This window comes from Monodon monoceros, unplaced genomic scaffold, assembly GCF_005190385.1.
Source record: "Monodon monoceros isolate NGI ecotype Baffin Bay Population unplaced genomic scaffold, NGI_Narwhal_1 Super_Scaffold_9, whole genome shotgun sequence".
NCBI classification, from domain to species: domain Eukaryota; kingdom Metazoa; phylum Chordata; class Mammalia; order Artiodactyla; family Monodontidae; genus Monodon; species Monodon monoceros.
The window spans coordinates 26,152,232-26,170,361 of NW_021703786.1; the positions used below are offsets into that span (position 1 = coordinate 26,152,232).

General features: G+C 55.5%; 1 protein-coding gene across 2 annotated transcripts; it reads right to left on the minus strand.

Moving 5' to 3' along the window:
- Positions 1–2,583: 2,583 nt before the first annotated feature.
- CHMP6 (charged multivesicular body protein 6) lies at positions 2,584–10,547 on the minus strand. Of its 2 annotated transcripts, none has more exons than XM_029210707.1 (8): positions 9,335–9,438; positions 8,849–8,958; positions 8,610–8,697; positions 7,945–8,031; positions 7,081–7,146; positions 6,763–6,843; positions 5,669–5,723; positions 2,584–5,021 (listed from the first exon to the last, which is right to left on the minus strand). In XM_029210707.1, exons 1-8 carry the CDS (start codon positions 9,341–9,343, stop codon positions 4,966–4,968), a joined length of 552 nt encoding a protein of 183 aa, XP_029066540.1. In that variant the 5' UTR covers positions 9,344–9,438; the 3' UTR covers positions 2,584–4,965. The 2 variants fall into 2 exon arrangements, with proteins under 2 accessions (XP_029066540.1, XP_029066539.1); XM_029210706.1 differs by lacking the exon at positions 9,335–9,438 and adding an exon at positions 10,419–10,547 and having other exon boundaries at positions 4,101–5,021.
- Positions 10,548–18,130: the final 7,583 nt, after the last annotated feature.

Below are 18,130 nucleotides of genomic sequence, written 5' to 3' on the forward strand. Positions count from 1 at the left end.
CGGCTGGGCCCGTGAGCCATGGCCGCTGAGCCTGCGCGTCCGGAGCCTGTGCTCCGCAACGGGAGAGGCCGCGGCAGTGAGAGGCCTGCGTACCACAAAAAACAAAACAAAACAACAACAAAAATCCACGTGCAAAACAATGAATTGGACCACCAACCTAACATCATATAGAAAAATTAACTTGAAATGGATGAAAGACCTAAATGTAAGCACTAAACTATAAAACTCTTAAAAAAGCCCCATAGAAATAAATCTTCATGACCTTGGATTAGGTAATGGTATCTTAGATATGACACCAAAAGCACAAGCAACAAAAGAAAAAATAAACTGGACTTCATCAAAATTAAAGAACACTTGTGTTTCAAAGGAAATTAGTAAAAATGTGAAAGGACCAACCCACAGAATGGGAGAAAATTTTTGCAAATCTTATATCTGATCAGAGTCTAATATCAAGGATATATAAAGAAGTCGTGCAACTCAATAATAAAAAGACAACCCAATTAAAATGAGTAAAAGATCTAAACAGACATTTCTCCCAAGAAGATGTACAAATGGCCGCTAAGCATAAGAAAAGATGCTCAACATCATTAGTCATTAGGAAAATGCAAATCAAAACCACAATGAGATAACTCCTACTAGGATGGCTATAATGAAAAAGATATGAAATAGCTAGTGCTGGGCAGGCTGTGGACAAAGTGGAGCCCTCACACCTGCTTCTGGGGATGAAAGATGGTGCAGCCATTGAGGAAAACATGCAGCACTTCCTCCAGTGGCCAAACGTTAAGAGTCACTGCATGACCCAGAGTGGAACTCACTCTGGGTTTATACCCAAGAGAAATGAAAACTTGTCTACACAAAAATGTGTACAGAAAGGAGCATTATTCATAAAAGTGAATAAGTGGAAAAAACGCAAATGTCCATCAGGTGATGAACAGATAAAATGTGGTCCGTCTACACAATGGAACATTATTCAACCATAAAAAGGAATGAAGAACTGATACACACTCCAACATGGGTAAACCTCAAAAACATCACACTAAGTAAAAGAGGCCAGACACTAAAGGTCATTCATCGTGTGACTCCACGTGTATGAATGTCCAGAATGGGAAAATCCATAGAGACAGAAAGCAGACTAGTGGCTGCCAGGGACTGTGGGGAGGGGAGATGAGGGCACTAGCGAGAGGGTACAAGGTTTCCTTAGGGATGATGGGACTGTTCTAAAATTGATTGTGGTGACGGTTGCACAACTCTGAGAACATAATAAAAATGACTGAACTGCACTATCAATGAAGCTTTTACCAAAAAACCCACAAAAACGAAGTGAAGATCACTCTTCGGGTGTCAGAGCGCCGGGTGTCAGAGCGCCGCGAAGCACCTTGCATCCACAGTTCAGCTTCCACGGTCCTCATTCCCTGTGCTCTTAGTCTTTTGAGTTCGTTTCAGAACTTCTGCTTCTTAAGGAAGGTTTACTTACTCCATAAGCCAGATCAGAGGCCAGTGTCGCTCATGACCCTTAAATGCCTTCCCTACACTAGCCTGTGCCTGCCTCAGGAAAGAACACACCTTCCTTCCTTCCAAGACCAGTCCTCAGACTCCTCAGGAACAAGATCACAAGTAGCGAGAGCAGCCCTGGAGGACGCCACAGCCCCCAGCCTGAGACCTGGTCCTTGGGGAGGGCGGGGCACCAGGGATGAGATGGGGTTGTGTGCAGGGTCACTCAGGAAAGCTGGGCAGAGAGGGGGCAGATGACTAAGGAAGAAACATCTGGAGTGTTCCCATTTTCTCACTGAGATCCCCAGACACAGGGCCGCAAGGATGCTAGGGATCGTTGAAAGGGTGAAGCACATGCCAAGGTGACAGCTGTCCTGGCCAAGGGGTGCAGGTGTCCACTGGGGAGGCCCCAGGCTGGGTGTCTTGGCTCACGCAGTCAAGGCTCTGACTGGGGCCATGAGGCCAGCTCCACCTGCTGACCTGCTGCCCCCACCCCAGTGGCCAAGCACCAGCAGAGATGCAAGGGGTGGTGGGGTCTCCTGCTGAGTTTGGGGATGTGGCCAGTGACCTGGCTCTGGACCTCTCCTGGGAAGGCAAAGCTCCCGTGTTGTCATGACAACGCCCCACTTGACATCACCAAGCTCTCCCCATGGGCAGGTGGGGGTCACCGGGAGACCCCATGGGGCAGCAGTGGGTAGGGGGGAGGGCAAACACCTCCCCAGGGCAGGGCACACAGTGCAACCAGGACACGGCCCCCACCCTGTCTAGGCACCTCCCATTCTGTCTCCCCTACCCTGTCCCAGTAGTACCCCCACCCAATCCTGGGTGCCCTCTTCCCCCAACTCCCCATCCCCTGCTTTTCTACTTTCCACGCTGCTTGTACCACAAATGTGCCTCCAGCCAAACGGTCCTGGTCCCTGGGTCCTTTTCTCTACTGTCCCAGTCTATCCCTTCTAGATGCCAGGCTTGCCAGCTTCCCAGGAAGTCCTCTCTGTGGTCAGAAGGCCCCCATGGCTCCCCCTTACGCCCCTCTCACCCACCAGGCACAGCTGCTACCAGGCCCTCTGCAGGTGGCTCACTGCGGCCTCTCCTTTTCCTCCAAGCCCCCCACCAGGCCCCCACTGATCTTGGGCAGGATGCCAGCTCTGCTCCCAGATTTTGTACTTAACTGTGACTGGTTTGTGATCGTCATGAGTTCTATGCCCCCCAGATTAGGAGGTCAGGTCAGGCTCACACAGCTGGTATTTTAAGACTGGGGCTCAGCGCTGGGCAGGAAGATGTGAGTCTCATCCTGGCTGCATGGGCTCCCCCTGCCCCAACACACACACAGGGGGCCTATGAGCCAGGTGACCTCCAAGGCCGGAGCCCAGGAGTCAGCTCTAGGTCAGCTGGGATTCAGAGTACGGCCTCCCTAGGTCCAGGGATGAACTTTTACAAAGAAAAAGGCATGTTGGTTGGTACGTGAAATCTCACTTGTTGACAGCAAGAGGATGAGGCTCCCCTCCCCAACTCTTGGGTTGTTCCACACGAGGGTACCCCTTGCCCAGGTCAGGAGGAGGCTGGTCATGACCTTCCTGTCCTGGGAACGGGTGTATCCCAGGGAGCTGGGCCACACACACCCGTGAGCAGGTTCTCCAAGCGCTCACCAGGGCCAGGGGTTGGTGCCCCACAGCCCACCACACAGCTCCCAGTGGTGAAACGGTTTAAGAGACGAGGCAGGGCACTGCCATGGGCAGCTTCCCAGGCCGCCCCAAGCTCTGGGTCCTGGGAGGCAGAGGGAAAGGGGAGGTGTCCACCCTGCTTGTGGGGTATGGAGAGGCTGCCCCTCCCTCCCCCAGCCTGGGACCCACTGCTGCAGAGGGATGGGTCACTCACAGGCAGGAGAGGCAGGACCTCCTTCCCCTCCTCAATCAGAACTGCCCCTAGGACTGGGGTGGGGCCCAGCAGCCAGAGTGGCGCTGGAAAGGTCGGCTTCTGGCAAAATCCTCCAAATCAGCTGGCACAGAGCCCCCTCCTGGCTGAGGTGTGCATGCACCCGGTAAGGGTGCTTTCACACAAAGCAAGACTGTCCGCTGAAAGCCTGGGTTTCTAGCTCCTCTTGAAGAACTCCAGACCTGGCAACTTGGCCACAGCCCACCATGCCCTCTGGGTGGAGGGTGTGGAGGCCCCCCTCAGGTGGGACACCCACTTGTCTGTCCTTGCTGTTGCCTGCTTGCTCCCTGGGGCATCTGGCTTCCTACCTAGACATCAGGACTCCAAACCAGACCCCCACACCCCAGAGGCACCAAACTGCACGCCCTCCCAGCCACCAGCCACGGGAGTCACACAAAACCCCTTGAAAAATGAGAAACCACCAGCACCCCTTCTAAGGGAGGTGGGGCCAGAGTACCGCCCTGCACCTTGCTGCGGGCAGGTGCCCACAGGTGACTGCCTTCCACCCACAGCCGGGCAGGGCTAGAACCTGGCTCCTGAGGCCCCAGCCCCTGTATGGCACTGACCAGCCAGGTGCCAAGTGCCCCGGGAGGGTCAAGGGACTGTGTTCCAGGGACCTGAGGGAGGAACCACACCAACCTGCCCTTCCACGGACCCCAGTCCACAAGGCAGCAGGCTGTGTGGGTGTCAACTTTAATATGGGGCTGGCCTGTCTGGGGGGCTAAGAGGGTCCCCTTTGTCTTCCTGTTGGGAGTGAAATCTCAGGGAGATTGTCTAATTCCAAAATGAACTGTGAACTAGGGAAGTCATTTCCATCCTTCCCAGTCTCCACTTGGCTGCTAACAGCTCGAAGCTGGCAGCTCGGGGACCCGCAGCCACACCGGCCGGCTATCCTGGAATGTCCGTCAGCAGGACTGGGCCTCTGTATGGCCCCAGGAGTGATGGGGTGGGCAGACCTCCTAGAGTCATCAAAATCCAGCAGGGATGCACCCCTCCTGGTCCACCACCCACAAACGCCGAGGTGGAAGCAGAGAGGTTACCACCCCCAAGTCTACATGGAAACTAGGCACGTCCAGGAGCCAGGCCAAGGGAGGGCCCCCTTAACCAAAGCCCTGCCAGCTAATGGGAGCAGCAGGAAGAAGGGAAAGGGAAGGGTGGGGAGGCCAGGTCTGATGTGCCTTCCACAGAAGACAGGGTGGCGGAGACACTGGCCCGTGGAGCCGCGCGACCCGGGACGGGAGGTGTGACCAGCACCAGGAGCGTTGGGCCTGGCCGTGGCCCATGGGAACCACAGCTGCAGAAGCTGCGTTTGGCTGGAGAGTTTGAATGTTGCCATTTAATCCAGAAACGAGAGCAAGACAGCAGCGCCAGGGAAATGCTCCGTAGTCATCCTGATCAGGAGCCCTGTGGGTGCTGTGCTGCTCCGTCAGCTCCCGGCCCGCCTGGCCCGGCGCCAGCCTCCTGGGAGCCCGGCCAGGGCCGGACATGCACCCAAACTCTGTGGGCCCCAGTCCTCTGGAATCCCCGTGAGTCCCACACAAGTTACGAGGCTGCCACCACTTCCGCCTGTCGGGGCCTGGCCTTGACGGGCACTTTCTCTGTGGAGGAAACATAGAGATGTCTGTCGCGTACAGAAGACCCCAGAGGCGGGAACTTCCCGAAAAGGACAGGAGGCAGCAAGGAGCCAGGTCAGGGCTTCGCGCTCTGGGAAGAACGGGCACAGCTCTGAGAAAGGCGAGTTACACACAGAAGCCGGGAGGGATGACAAACAGCAGGCACTGGGCACAAGCACTCAGGACGTGCACCCCTAACCCACGGACCCCAGAAAGGAGGCCAAGCAGCAGCAAGGGAGCAGAAAGAACTAAGGAGGAATCGCGAAAGACGAGTCCGGGCGGATAGAGAATTTCTGAAGGCGTGTTATGCGATGCCACGGGGAAGGTCGTCCCAGTGACATTTAGTGGACGGCTGGTCCTGGGCTGGACCCAGAAGAGCCTGCACAGCTCAACTGGCCCTTTCCCGACTCTAACTTTGGGATTCGCCTCTCTGAACGGGGTCTGGCTCTTACTAGGTTACCGAAACTGCTCAGAAACCTGGGCTCAACCCCAGGGCGAGGCCCGCACTCCGCCTGAGCTGGTGCCAGCAAGCACGCCCACCAAGCAGGCAGGAAGGGCAGGGCCCAGAGGCCAGGATATTTTGCTTTGCTCTAGAACGCACGGTTCTCCAAAGGACATAACGAGGAGGGTACCTGGGATCTTTTCAGGAAGGGGCTCTGAAGGAACCTCTGGCAGCTCTATCTGTTCCTGCAAGAAACAGAGGATAAAGGCTGTGAGATACAATCACCTTGTCCTTCTCTTGGAGAGAACAGCATCCTGTTCACTTAGCCGCTCTCAGCGGGATTTAAATAGGACACAAATCCTCCAGCATGCAAGCCCAGGGTGCATCCTCCCTGGCTTCTGGCATCTCTGCAACTCATATCACCGGGGGCACAGTGACCACAAAAGGTGGCTGCTTCCAACAGCCCAGAGCCTGAGGGGCTCCCAACCCAAAGTTCCATTCTGAGTCTGAGACAAGGGCTTTGAAACAGGCACCCACGCAGGTCAGGGGCCCCAGTGGCGCCTCTGCCTCAGGTGGTGGTACCTGGGTGCACCTGTTGTTCCAGCGAGTGCTGGTCTACCTCTCGGGCCTTGGGAGGAAGTAATTCAGCAGGCAGGTGCACATAGGGCCCCCAGGCAGCGAGCAGCAGTGCTAAGGACCTGCTTGCCTGGCCTGGTCTATGGCTGGGGGTGGCAGGCTGGTGGGCACGGTGTGAATTCGGCTTGCTTAGGCAGGGGCCCACAGAGATGGAGATGCCCTCCATCAGGGAGCAAACACAGACTCAGGGCCTGAAGTGATGGCTGGCTGGTTAGAGGCCTCTGGGCCAACACATGGAGGCCCTGTGTGTGACAGCAAGTGACCGGCCACAAGAGGGAAAAAGCCCCCATTTGATCTAAAACCCACACACTGCCCACTGGGGAGGAAAGGGCTGAGGGAGCTAGGAGGGTCGGCATTCTGCTCTGTCCTGGCACCTGGTTCGCTCTGAGGCCTGCAACACCTGGGTGGACAACCTGCAAAATGTTCTTTCCAGGCCAGTCCTGCCCTGCAGTCAGCCAGGTGGATGGGGAGAAGGGACCTCAGTTTAGCACAAATGCCAGTTGTTTTAGGGAAGAAAACCAGCTGCAGAACCAGGGCTGTGTGCTCAAGTGAAACCTGACACAGTCGCTTGCCGAGGCCAGTGAGCAGAGTCCTCCTGGAGGGGGGTCCCTACACCTGGGCCTGTGTTAGTGCCGGGGGTCCTGTTACCTGAGTGATTGCGTCCAGCTCCTCCAGGATGGCATCTTCGTCCTCCTGAGTGAAGCTTCCTGCCAACAGCTCATCTATTTGCTGCAAAAGGAGGAGCAGGGGTGAGGAGCATGGCTGGGCTGGGGTGGGGGAAAGGTGGGCCCTCATGGAGGAAGGAGACAACCCCAGCTTAAGGCTCCTCTCACTCGAAAGAAAGAAGGCAGCCCCCACGTGGTGCGGGAAGGCCTGGCCCTTGAGGGTGGCGCAGGACATTCAGCGAGTTGGCCACTGTCCTCGCTGGCTGCCAGATGGCGGGCCCCGTGGTGCGGCAACACCTACCCGCTGGTACTCCACAGCCTCCTGCGTCTCGTCCAGTATCCGCTCCACCTCTTCTATGGACATCACCTGATCGGTTACAAGTTTTTGAGTCTTGTCAGTGAAGCACGTAACAGAACCCCCTACACGAAGGTCACCTGCATTGGCAGGGCGCACGGCCTAGCCCCTCTGTTCCTGTTTAAATGAAGCCACGCCAAGCGGGATATAACACATCTTTGGTTATTTCTGTCCCAGGCAGGGCCCGTCCACAGAGGCATGGAGCTGTCAGACAGTCTTTTCAGAAGCCTCAACTGACCTCCTTGGACTCCTGCTGGCCCTTCTGGCATCCAAATCAACCCTAGCGGTAGTCAGAAGTATAAAAATTTTTCCCTGGCCAGGTGACTTGATTTCTTTTGGGTTCAAAGCGGCACCTTTGCTTGACTGGTCACCACCACATTGGACAGTCAGAAAGGCAGTGTAACCTCAGCTCTCTGCCCAGCCCCACTGCCATCCACTCATCAGGAATGAGACGGGGTGGGGGCCGGGGCATGCCATCTCTGCGCCTCACCTCTCCTTTCACCATCCACCTCTGTGCTGTTTCTTGAAATGAAGCTGTGTTCACCTCCTCCAGGAAGTCCTCCAGGTTAGTTCACCCCCCCACCCCCCCCACTAAAACCAGACTGTCCCTCTAGTCACTTTAGCATCTCTGGATACGGTACAATTTTTTTTGTACCACTAGACTGTCACCCTCTCCCATCACCCTCTCCCGGTAGTGACTGGCTTTCTCTCATGCCCAAAGGCCTGCGTGCAGGTGTGGCCTCAGGGACTAACCCTCTCCTTGTTCCACTGGCTGCCCTTCCTCTCTTTCCCCAGTCCTGCGAGACTTACCTGGTGCATCTTATTCAGACACTCATTTCCAAACTGCAGCCCCTCAATCACCTTCATTTCAATCTGAGTGAACTCAATACTCTGGACCTGAGGAAGAAACCCATGTGGTCAGGGGCCCACCTTCTCTGCCGCCTCATGTAGACCCATGGAAGGGAGTTAGGATCACACTATCACTGACAAAGACTGCTGGGCCTCAGAGCAAACTGTCTCTGCCTTCCTCCTCCTTCTATCCTTTCCCGCTGCCCTGACCAAAACTTAGGCAGAACTGAGAGGGCGTGGGAGGAACCGCAAAGTAGACTGCTTATAACCAGCAGCTCTGTTAGCAAAAGAGCAGAACTAGAGCTCTGGGTCCTGAAACTGGATCATTTTGGGAGCCTCCTGCAGATCCCAACACCTCTTCAGTCACTGGGGCAGACTCCCCGCCCACTCCACCACCCATAAGTGGCCTAGTCCCCCAGCCACCATCCTGCAAGAGCCAACCTGCTGCAGCCCCTTAAGACGGTCAGGCTCCCATCAAAGATTCTCCTCCACCTCCAGGCCTGACCCATTCCATAGCCGCGGGCTGAGAGGTCCAGGAGAGGAAAATGATAGGTTTCAGTCCTCTGAGGGGACTCTGGTGCCTACATGGTCCATGGTCCACACCCCCCGACCCCTACTAGGCCTACCATGGTCTCCAGGCTGGTGATCTGGTTTTCTGTCTTGTCCAGGAGCTGCTCCCGGTATCGCTTCTTCTTGAGCAGCAGCTTGGCCCGTCTGCAGAGGGAACCCAAGCAGTGACCCAGCAGCCATGGCCATCAGCTGCCCTGGCCTGGCACTGACCAGCCTCCTGGCCTACCCCACCTCTGCTCTAGGCCGATGCGGGACAGAACCCATCTCCCGAAGACTGGCCCCCAGCCCCACTCACTCCTTCCTGCCGTCGCGCAGGAGCTGCCGGGCAATCTCCCGCTCCCGCTCCAGCTGCTGGGTGATCCTCTTCTGGTACTGCTTCAGCTTATCCCGCTGCTGCTTCAGTTGCTGCCGGGAAAGCAGGCCTTGTGTTGACACCAAGCCCCCTCAGGGCACGCTGGACACTCACCGGGCTACCCGGTGTCCAGGAGAGCCAGTACAGAGGCTGCTGGGGTCACTGAAGGGCCCCCCACAGGCCAGGCTGCCCCAACTGTCACCAATGGAAGCACATCCTCTGAAACTGAGTTCTCCATGGGGACAAGTTTGCCCCCCAGGGCAAGTGGGGCACTATCTGGAGACATCCCTGGCTGTCACACTGGGGATGCCACTGGCATCTAGGAGGTGGAGGCCAGGGATGCAGCTCAATATCCTACAAATCTCCCCCACCCCAGACAGAGAGCCAGTCCTAATGTCCTCAGCACCGGGGTGGAGGGCATGCTCTCACCGCCGTCATGGCGCGGCATCGCCGTCATGGCAGGGCATCGCCATCAGCGAGGAGTGTGAGCGCTGGTCAGGGAGTGTGGCCAGCACCTCCGAGGCGAAGAGACGACGCAGAAGTCACTGGTGACAGTCACCCGAGTGCCACCATCCCAGCCCAGCCATGGCTGGAGACTGGGGCCTTCCCTCCCAGCTTCACTCCTCTGTGGACTTCAGCCATTTGCCATCAGCTCCCCTGCTGTTGACACTTATCACCATACGTGAGTGGACAACAGATGGTGCACTGAGGTGAGAGGTTCACGTGACCGTGCCAATCACCTAGGACCCCAGTGTCCCAAAAAGGATGCAAGGCCATTTACACGCCTTAGTCTCTCCTTCCCTATTTTAAGCCATTTACATTTCTTGCAGATTTCATCATTTCAGGTAACGCTACAGTGAGCACCTGCAAGCACAAGGCACTTCTCAGATAGAAAATTATGTCTTCAGGGTCGGTTATGGGGAGTGAGTTAACTGGGTCAAAGGTGTGCACATCTTTAAAACTCAACATGGTGAGAAACTAGCCCCCAGTGTAGACGTGGTCAGTCTGTCTCAAGCGGCCGCTCCCCAGTTCCCTCCACAGCTCCATTCTCTTTAGAGGCCGTCTGCCCCAGCGCAACCCATGGCCGGTGGGTCAGGCTCGGCGACAGCCGCACGTCCTGTCCCTGCTGCCGTGAGAGGCGCCCGCCTTCCCACCCCGTGACCAGCCTGCCCGCTGACAAGGTACAACCAGGAAACAGTGAAACGCGGGCACCGCCTCCCGGGACCCGAGGCACAGCTCAGTCGCCGCACTGGGACCGCCTACACCCGCAGCGACCGGATTCGCTCAGACTCGCTGGGAACCGGACCCGGACACGCTCCCCACCGGGAGCCCACCGCTCACCGCCCCAGACGGGCTCCGGGGCTGCGGCCCCGGCGTGGGGCTGGGCGGCCGGAGGGGCCGAAGCCCGTGGCGAGAGCGGAAACGCAGCCGGTAGCCGCCGTGCCTCGGTTTCCCCGCCCGGCCCAGGTGTCCCCGGCTCGCGTCCACCCGCCTGCGGGGCCCGGCGTCTTACCAGGATGGCTTTGTCCTGCTCCGTGACCCGGCTCTGCTGCTTCTTACGGCCGAACAGGTTGCCCATGGCGGCCGGCGCGGCCCGGCCCGCGCCCCGCGCCCCGCGCCCCGCGCCCCGCCGCCCAGCCCGGTCGGCTCCGCACGCCGCGGCCACCGTAGTTCGGACCCAACCCACCCCCGCTACGGCGGCCGCGCGGGGCCAAGCGCCGCAGAACGCGGAACGCGGCTGTCCGCAGACGGAGGCCCCGCCCCGAGAAGCGGCCGGGGTTCTGGGGCCCTGGATCACGTGGTTCACGTGCATTTCCAGAATGCCTCACCTGCGCGGACTTCAAGACTAAAAGTTCCATCTCCCACTACGGTGGGACCCTCGCAGGGTGACAGCGTGTACCGTCTCCCGGGCGGTCAGAAATCTTGTTCACAAGTCACTGCGCCGCCGGCTCGGACCACAAAATGCTGCGTTTAGTGATGTTACAACCCTGCGCGTCAGAGTGTCCGCTGAACCGCGCCCTGCGCAGCATGCTCCACCCGCTCTGTCCTTCGGGCCGGTGACTAGTCCCCGGAGGAGCCCACCTTCTGGTTCCGTGGGCCCGGGCAGAAGCCCCTACGGGGCATCGGGGATATAGGGCGGGGCGCCACGTACACCTGCAGCCTTGGCTCCCACCCGTGTGTCCTGGCTGGGGTGGGGGTCATAGGATGGCACCCAGCCCTGTTTGGTCTCCCCAACTGATCCCGCAGCCCAGTCTGCATGGGCCCCGCCACCTTTCTAGCAGCCTAGCAGCTCCTGGGCGATGGGGTCATGATAAGATGAGGCGTCCCATGGCATGAGTCCAGCGCTCACCCCTTTCTGTGAAATGAACTCCTTGATCAGAAGCAGTGCTGCGAGGACACCACGATGGGCCTCTCAGTCCACAACAGTGCCGCTGGCAGAAGCCCCCTGGGCGAGGGGGAGGCAAATCTGTATCCAGAGTGTCTGTTCCCGTGAGGACACATCACTGCCCCCTGAGGGAAGAGTCCTGATTAGCTAATCTGCTGTTTGGCAGCTGGCTGGTCCCACAGGTAATAATGCCATCTGGGGGGCTCAGTGCTCTTGACCCACTGGGCCCTCAGCAGCGGTGGCCAGGTGAGCCTCAGTGAGGGGAAGTCCATGTAACTGAGCCCCGTAGAGCCTCCATCCCTGCCCACATGGTCACTTTGTCCATAGGCCCATTGACCGAGCGCTGGGGGCCTGGGAAAAGCCGTTGGCTCATGTCCAGAGATTGTGCACTGCATCCACCTGGCCATGGAGAGCCTCCTGGGCAGAGGGTGCTCTTTTGTGAGCCTTCCCTGGGACACAAATGTGTTGTGTCCACTCTGAGAAGTCCATCCACATCTCTCCCCCAAACTTCCTGTGACCAATCTTCCAGGTCCTGTTTCTTCCAAGTCCCTGCCCGTTCAGTCACACCTTAGCAGCTGCCTGTGATTCAATACAGATGTAACTTCTTGCCACCCCTCACCGCACACATACAGGCACGACTCCAAGACACTGAGGGTTCTGATCCAGACCACTGCAAGAAAGCAAATATTGCAATATTTCACAGGAATTTCTTGCTCTCCCAGTGCATATAAAAGTTATGTTTTATGGTATACTGTAGTCTATTAAATGTGCAGTAACATTATGTCTGAAAAAAAGATGTACATACCTTTATGTACATACATTAATTTTTTTATACCTTAATTTAAAATGCTTTATTACCCCCAGTCCATCAAGAGAGACATTGGAAGAGAGAAATTGTGTTCTATGGCAGGATCCCCAGGGGCAGCTGTCTTGAAATACTCAGAGGTCTTTTTGTATAACTGAATCACTGAGTTGTCCACCTGAAACTAACACGATATTATAAATCAACTATACTCTTTTTTCCATTTTTTATTACATTTGGACCTTTAAGAAACATATACCATCAGTCATACCACTATTCAGTAAAAATCTATTTTAGTTTTTAGAATTAGAAAATAAGACTCAAAAGTATGAAAACCACATGGGCATATATAGTAAGTGCTCAACAAATGTTGGCTTTTCTTATTATTAGGTGATCATGGGATTGACTTTCACTAATTTGCTCTTGAGTTATAAGCTGCTGTTGACCCAGGGATAGTTTCTAAGAAGACCAAGTTCCTGACACTCCAGGGAATATAAGGGAAATACAACTTCCCTTTAGTGCAGTCTACCCCAAAGATGGACTGGATAAAGCCCCAAAGAGCTTTATCCAGACTACTATGTGGGATCCTTCAGGTGATTTTAGATGGTGTGCAGACCTTTTAAATAATGTTCTTTAAAATACTATGTATTTAAGGGGCTTCCCTGGTGGCGCAGTGGTTGAAAGTCTGCCTGCCGATGCAGGGGACACGGGTTCGTGCCCCGGTCCGGGAAGATCCCACATGCCGCAGAGCGGCTGGGCCCATGAGCCATGGACGCTGGGCCTGCGCGTCCGGAGCCTGTGCTCTGCAGCGGGAGAGGCCACAGCGGTGAGAGGCCCGCGTACCGCAAAAAAAAAAAAAAAAAAGCTTTATTGCTGGGACTTCCCTGGCAGTCCAGTGGTTAGGGCTTTACCTTCCAATGCAGGGGGTGTAGGTTCGATTCCTGGTTGGGGAGCTGGGATCCCTCATGCCTTGCGGCCAAAAAACCAAAACATAAAACAGAAGCAATATTGTAACAAATTCAATAAAGACTTTAAAAATGGTTCACATCAAAAAAATCTTTAAAAAAATGCTTTACTGCTTAAAAAATGCTGAAACAGGGAACTCCCTGGTGGTTCAGTAGTTAGGACTCCATGCTTTCACTGCTGAGGACCCGGGTTCAATCCCTGGTTGGGTAACTAAGATCCCATAAGCTGTGCAGTGCAGCCAAAAAAAAGGGGCCAAAACAATTACAATATAGGTGTACCTCGTTTTATTTCACTTCACAGATATTGCATTTTTTAACAATTGAAGGTTCATGACAACCTTGTATTGAGCAAGTCTATTGGCACCATTTTTCCAACAGCATTTGCTCACCTCCTGTCTCTGTGTCATGTTTTGCTAATTCTCACAATATTTCAAACTTCTTCATTATTATATTTGTTATGGTGATCAGTGGTCTTTGATGTTACTACTATGACTCGCTGAAGGCTCAGACGATGGTTAACATTTTTCATTTTATTTGTTTTGAAATTTTTTGCCAATTGGGTCTTTTAAAAAAAATATTTATTTATTTATTTAGGCTGCACCGAGTCTTAGTTGTGGCATGCAGGATCTATTTCCCCCACCAGGGATCGAACTCGGGCCCCCTGCACTGGGAGCGGAGTCCTAACCACTGGACCACCAGGGAAGTCCCTTGGATTTGCTGCTTTTTCAGTGACCTGCCCACCTTAGCTCTGGGCCTTGCCCCACTGGGTTCCCAGGAGAAATCAGGGACCCTGTTTTGAGGGCAGCACCTCTACCGTCATGCCTGGCCTGCAGACTTCGGAGGGCTTTTTAAGAACCCGAGGTCCTCACCAAGGGCTTTCTTGGGGCCTCTGTCCAGTGTGTGTGCTTCGGGGCCATGAAGGGCTCAAGGAGCTGGTTGCACCTGATAAATTCATGTCAAGTCCTTGTCTGCCCCAGCCCTTGTAGGCTTTCCTCTGTATTATACCAAGAAATTCCTGGCACCTTAGCTGGGCCATGTTAAGTTCAAGTTTCCAGCAACAAAGGAGCTTCTCACAGACACAAGCAAACAGTGGGGCCCCGAGTCTCAGGTGCCCATACTCTGTCCAGCTCCCTGGGGGTCGGCTGCCACGGGCACCTGTGAGGGACGCCCCCGCAAGACTCTCCAGTGTGAGTCAGCAATATCTTGGTATTCTTGGGGCGTGAAGCAGGTAGCTGCTTCGGTGGGGTCTTCACGAGTGGGGGCGGGAGGGCTGCCTCAGACAGGGAGCAGGGTTGCTTCTGCTGGGAGGCAAGGCTCAATGGGATTATGGGGGGTCACGATCAGTCCACTCAGCTCTCTCCATCTGACTCTTTCACACTTAAAGCTCTGACCTGGTGAGGCTGAGAATTCAATTTACATTGTAATCCTACAACCCACAGGATAAAACTTGGGGAATGATTTCCAGACACAGCAGTCTTGCTACAAGAAACAAGATTTTCTTTTATAGTAGTCCTACGCATTTTCTGCTTTTCTGACTCTACCTTGAACAGAGAATTTAAAGTCTCTTGCTTGTCATTTAAAAAAATGAAATCTTCCCAGTGTGGTCAGAAATCACCAGCCCACCCCACAGTCCGGATTTCCCCCAGGGTGTTGCTTTGCGGCTGCTTGGGCTCCCAGAACCTGGCTTTCAGGAAACACTTCCTTCCAGGTCATCACAGAAAAGTGTGTGGCTGCAGCATGTCTCCACCACCCGCGTCCAATTTGCCACAGACTGTATTAGTCTCCCTGGCTGCCATGACAAATTACCACGGGCTGGGCCACTTAGACAACAGAAACTTATTGTCTCACAGTCTGCAGGTTGGAAGTCTGAGATCAAGGTGTCAGCAGGGCTGGCTCCCTCTGAGGCTGTGAGGGGTACTCTGTCCCAGCTTCTCTCCCAGCTTCTGGTGGTTTGCCAGCAAGGCCTGGCATGTGGAAGCATCACCGGGCCTCTGCCTCCATCTTCACGTAGCCTCCTATCTGTGTCCAGATTTCCCCTTTTCATAAGGACTCCAGTCATGTTGGATCAGGGCCGACCTGAATGACTTCCTTTTAACTTGATCACCTCTGTAGAGACCGTCTCCCTAAATAAGGGCATATTCTGAGCTGTTGGGGGTTAGGACTTCAACATCTGAATTTTGGGGGGACACAGTTCAGTCCATAACACAATAATGAGATCATCACTGTGTACAACCAGTTCTGGGTTTCTGTCTTCGAAGGGCTCTGTCCTGGACTGACTTCTGGCACTAACTATGCATCATGGAATCCTCTGTAAACTGGCATCTCTCTGGGAATTTCAAGCAGGAAGGTGTTTATTACAGAGATTCAGCCCTTCAAAACCAGGGTTTCAGGAATGAAGGTCAGGGGTCCCATCACTGGATCCTGGGGGCGTGGGAGCTTTCGTAGACTCGAAAGGAAAGGCTCGGCACAGTGACCCCCTGCCTCACAACCACACCTGCCAAGGCCCCAGTTGGCCGCCCCTACACCTCTTCCACCATCCACAGCTCGGATGGAACACTTAGTACCGGAGGAAATTAACCTGGAATCCTGATGGGAGGCCTTCCAGGGAAGGTACAACGGGATGGCCCTTACCTGACTCGCAGACTGGGGCAAGCAGGCGGAGTGCAAGTGCGGCCGCGCGGGCCGGTTTGCTCACAGGTGTAGCTGACAGGGCCTTGCGGGCCGGGGTGGCGGGCCAAGGAACACATGGCAGGACTCGAACCTCCACCAACTGAGGCCACCTTGGGTGACCAGCGCGGGAGGCCATCCGGGACCTCCTGCCCCTCATCGTTCCTCAGCCTTCATCCTCCGTCCACCTTCTCTGCCCACCTCTCAGCCTCCGCTGGGTGCCCACCTTCCCAGGCCTCCAGGTTTCACTCCCAGACAAGGGCTCTGATTGGTTCTCTCCAGGCCAATCAGCTGTGGCCTTGCGGGCGTCATGCCCTCACCTGAGCCAATCCGCAGAGGGGTGGGCGGGTGCTCGCGGGCAGAGAGGAGGGAATTTCCTCCAAAATAGGCGCTCTTCGAGGCCACGAAACACCAGCGATTCTGGGACAAACCCGACATGAGAATGTGGGTCATGCCGATGCCTGGTCGGGCTAGGACACCCCAGGGAGGACGAGCTGGGGGGCTGGCTGGGGGTGAACGTGCAGCATGTTAAAAACTGTCAGTGTCCTGGTCAGGGGTCCCCAGGGTCAGGGGTCCTGGGGGGTCAGACTAAGGAGGCGGTGGGTGACAGCAGCAGAGAACGCGGGGTGAGCCAAGGAATCTTTTGGAAGAAGTCGGAAGAATCCAGGCCAAGTCCCAGACATTGGGTATGAGCCCAGGAAATAGTGCTGAAGACACAGATGAGGTGTTGGCGGGACCAGCTGCATGGACGCTACGTGGGCACAGAGGATGGGGTAGCCCCGGGTGCGGGCCGGTGGGAGTTCCCAGGTGGGCGTCCTGGGAGGGGGGACGTCCTGGGGAAGGGCGGAGCTCAGAGAGGCCGCGGGGAGAGGGGCTGCAGGGGAAGGCCCTGCCTGCTGGTGACCCTCGAGGGACCCATGAGTGGGGACGCTGGGCCGCAGCGGGTCAAGGGTTGAGACACATCTTTTGGGGGCTTGAGAGCAGAAGAAACGCGGGGCCTCGGGGAGGGGTGCAGGGCCGCAGGGGCGTCCACCTTCATTCCTGGAAGTGTAGCGCAGGACGCTCAGCCGGGCTGCGGGAGGGCAAAGGCTAGCCCCGCAGCGGCCACGCGGTGGCGCTGCAGGACAGCCGGGCGGACGCGGGACAACGCCGGGGCCTGGGATGTGGGCCGGCTCCCTGCAAGGCGGTACGGATACCCGTCCCCCAGCACTCCGCATCCCAGCACTGGGGACCTCAGCACTCCCACACCTAGAACCCCGCACCTCACACCCCACACCGGGCACCCACCCCCGGACACAGGCCATCTGGTACCCCAGCACCTGGCACCCCTCACCTCAGCATCTCGGACACTGTGCCCCGTGGGGGCAGCACCCCACATCCCAGCACCCTGCACCGGTCCCAACACACCAGCCACCTGGCACCCCAGCATCTGGCATCCCACACCCAGCAACCGTAGCGCCCTGGCATCCCTGCACTACAGCACCCAGCACCAACAGGCAGCGACCCCTGCAGGGCTTTCAGGAAGGTGGGTCCAAGAAGAACAGATGGGGTGGGGGGAGGATCTGCCATGGGTCTGCCCTAGCTGGGAGAAGCTGGGAGAAGCCACGTCCTTTGAGGTGTTCTGCTGATACTGAAACCCCCACCAGGTGGAAGAAGTTAACTGTGTGCTGCCCACAAGCATGGAGACCCCAGAACGAACGATTGGAACCAGAAGGTTGATGATGTTGACTCCCAATTACCTCACCTCCAACCAATCAGAAGAATGTTCACGCGCTGATCACCCCCTGCCCCCCCCACCCCCGCCCCGTCTTTAAAAACTTTTCCCTGAAAGCCTTCAGGGAGTTTGGGCCTTTTAAGCACTAGCTGTCTGGACTCCTTGCTTAGTGCCTACAATCAGTGCTGTGCTCCTTAACCACAACCTGGTGTCAATAGACTGGCTTTACTGTGTGTGGGCAACAGAGCCAAGTTTAGTTCCATAACACATCTTCTTTGGAGAAATGTCTGTTCAAGTCCTTTGCCCAGTTTTGAATTGAGTTGTTTGTTTTTCAGTTGGTGAGTTGTGAGAGCTCTTTATGCGTTCTGGATATTAAACCCTTATCAGATATATGATTTGCAAATATTTTCTCTGTAGGTTATTTTCTTTCACATTCTTTTTTTTTTTCACATTCTTGATGCATGAAATTGTTTCACTTATATGAAGTCCAGTTTATCTAGTTTTTGTGTTGTGCTTCTGGTGTCAAATCTAAGAATCCATTGCCAAACTCAAGGTCATGAAAATTTACCCCCATGTTTTTTTTTTAGGAATTTTATAGTTTTAGCTCCTATATTTACGTCACTGATCCATTATGAGTTAGTTTTCGAATATGGTGTGAGGTAAGGGCCCACCTTTTGTGTGTGAATATTCA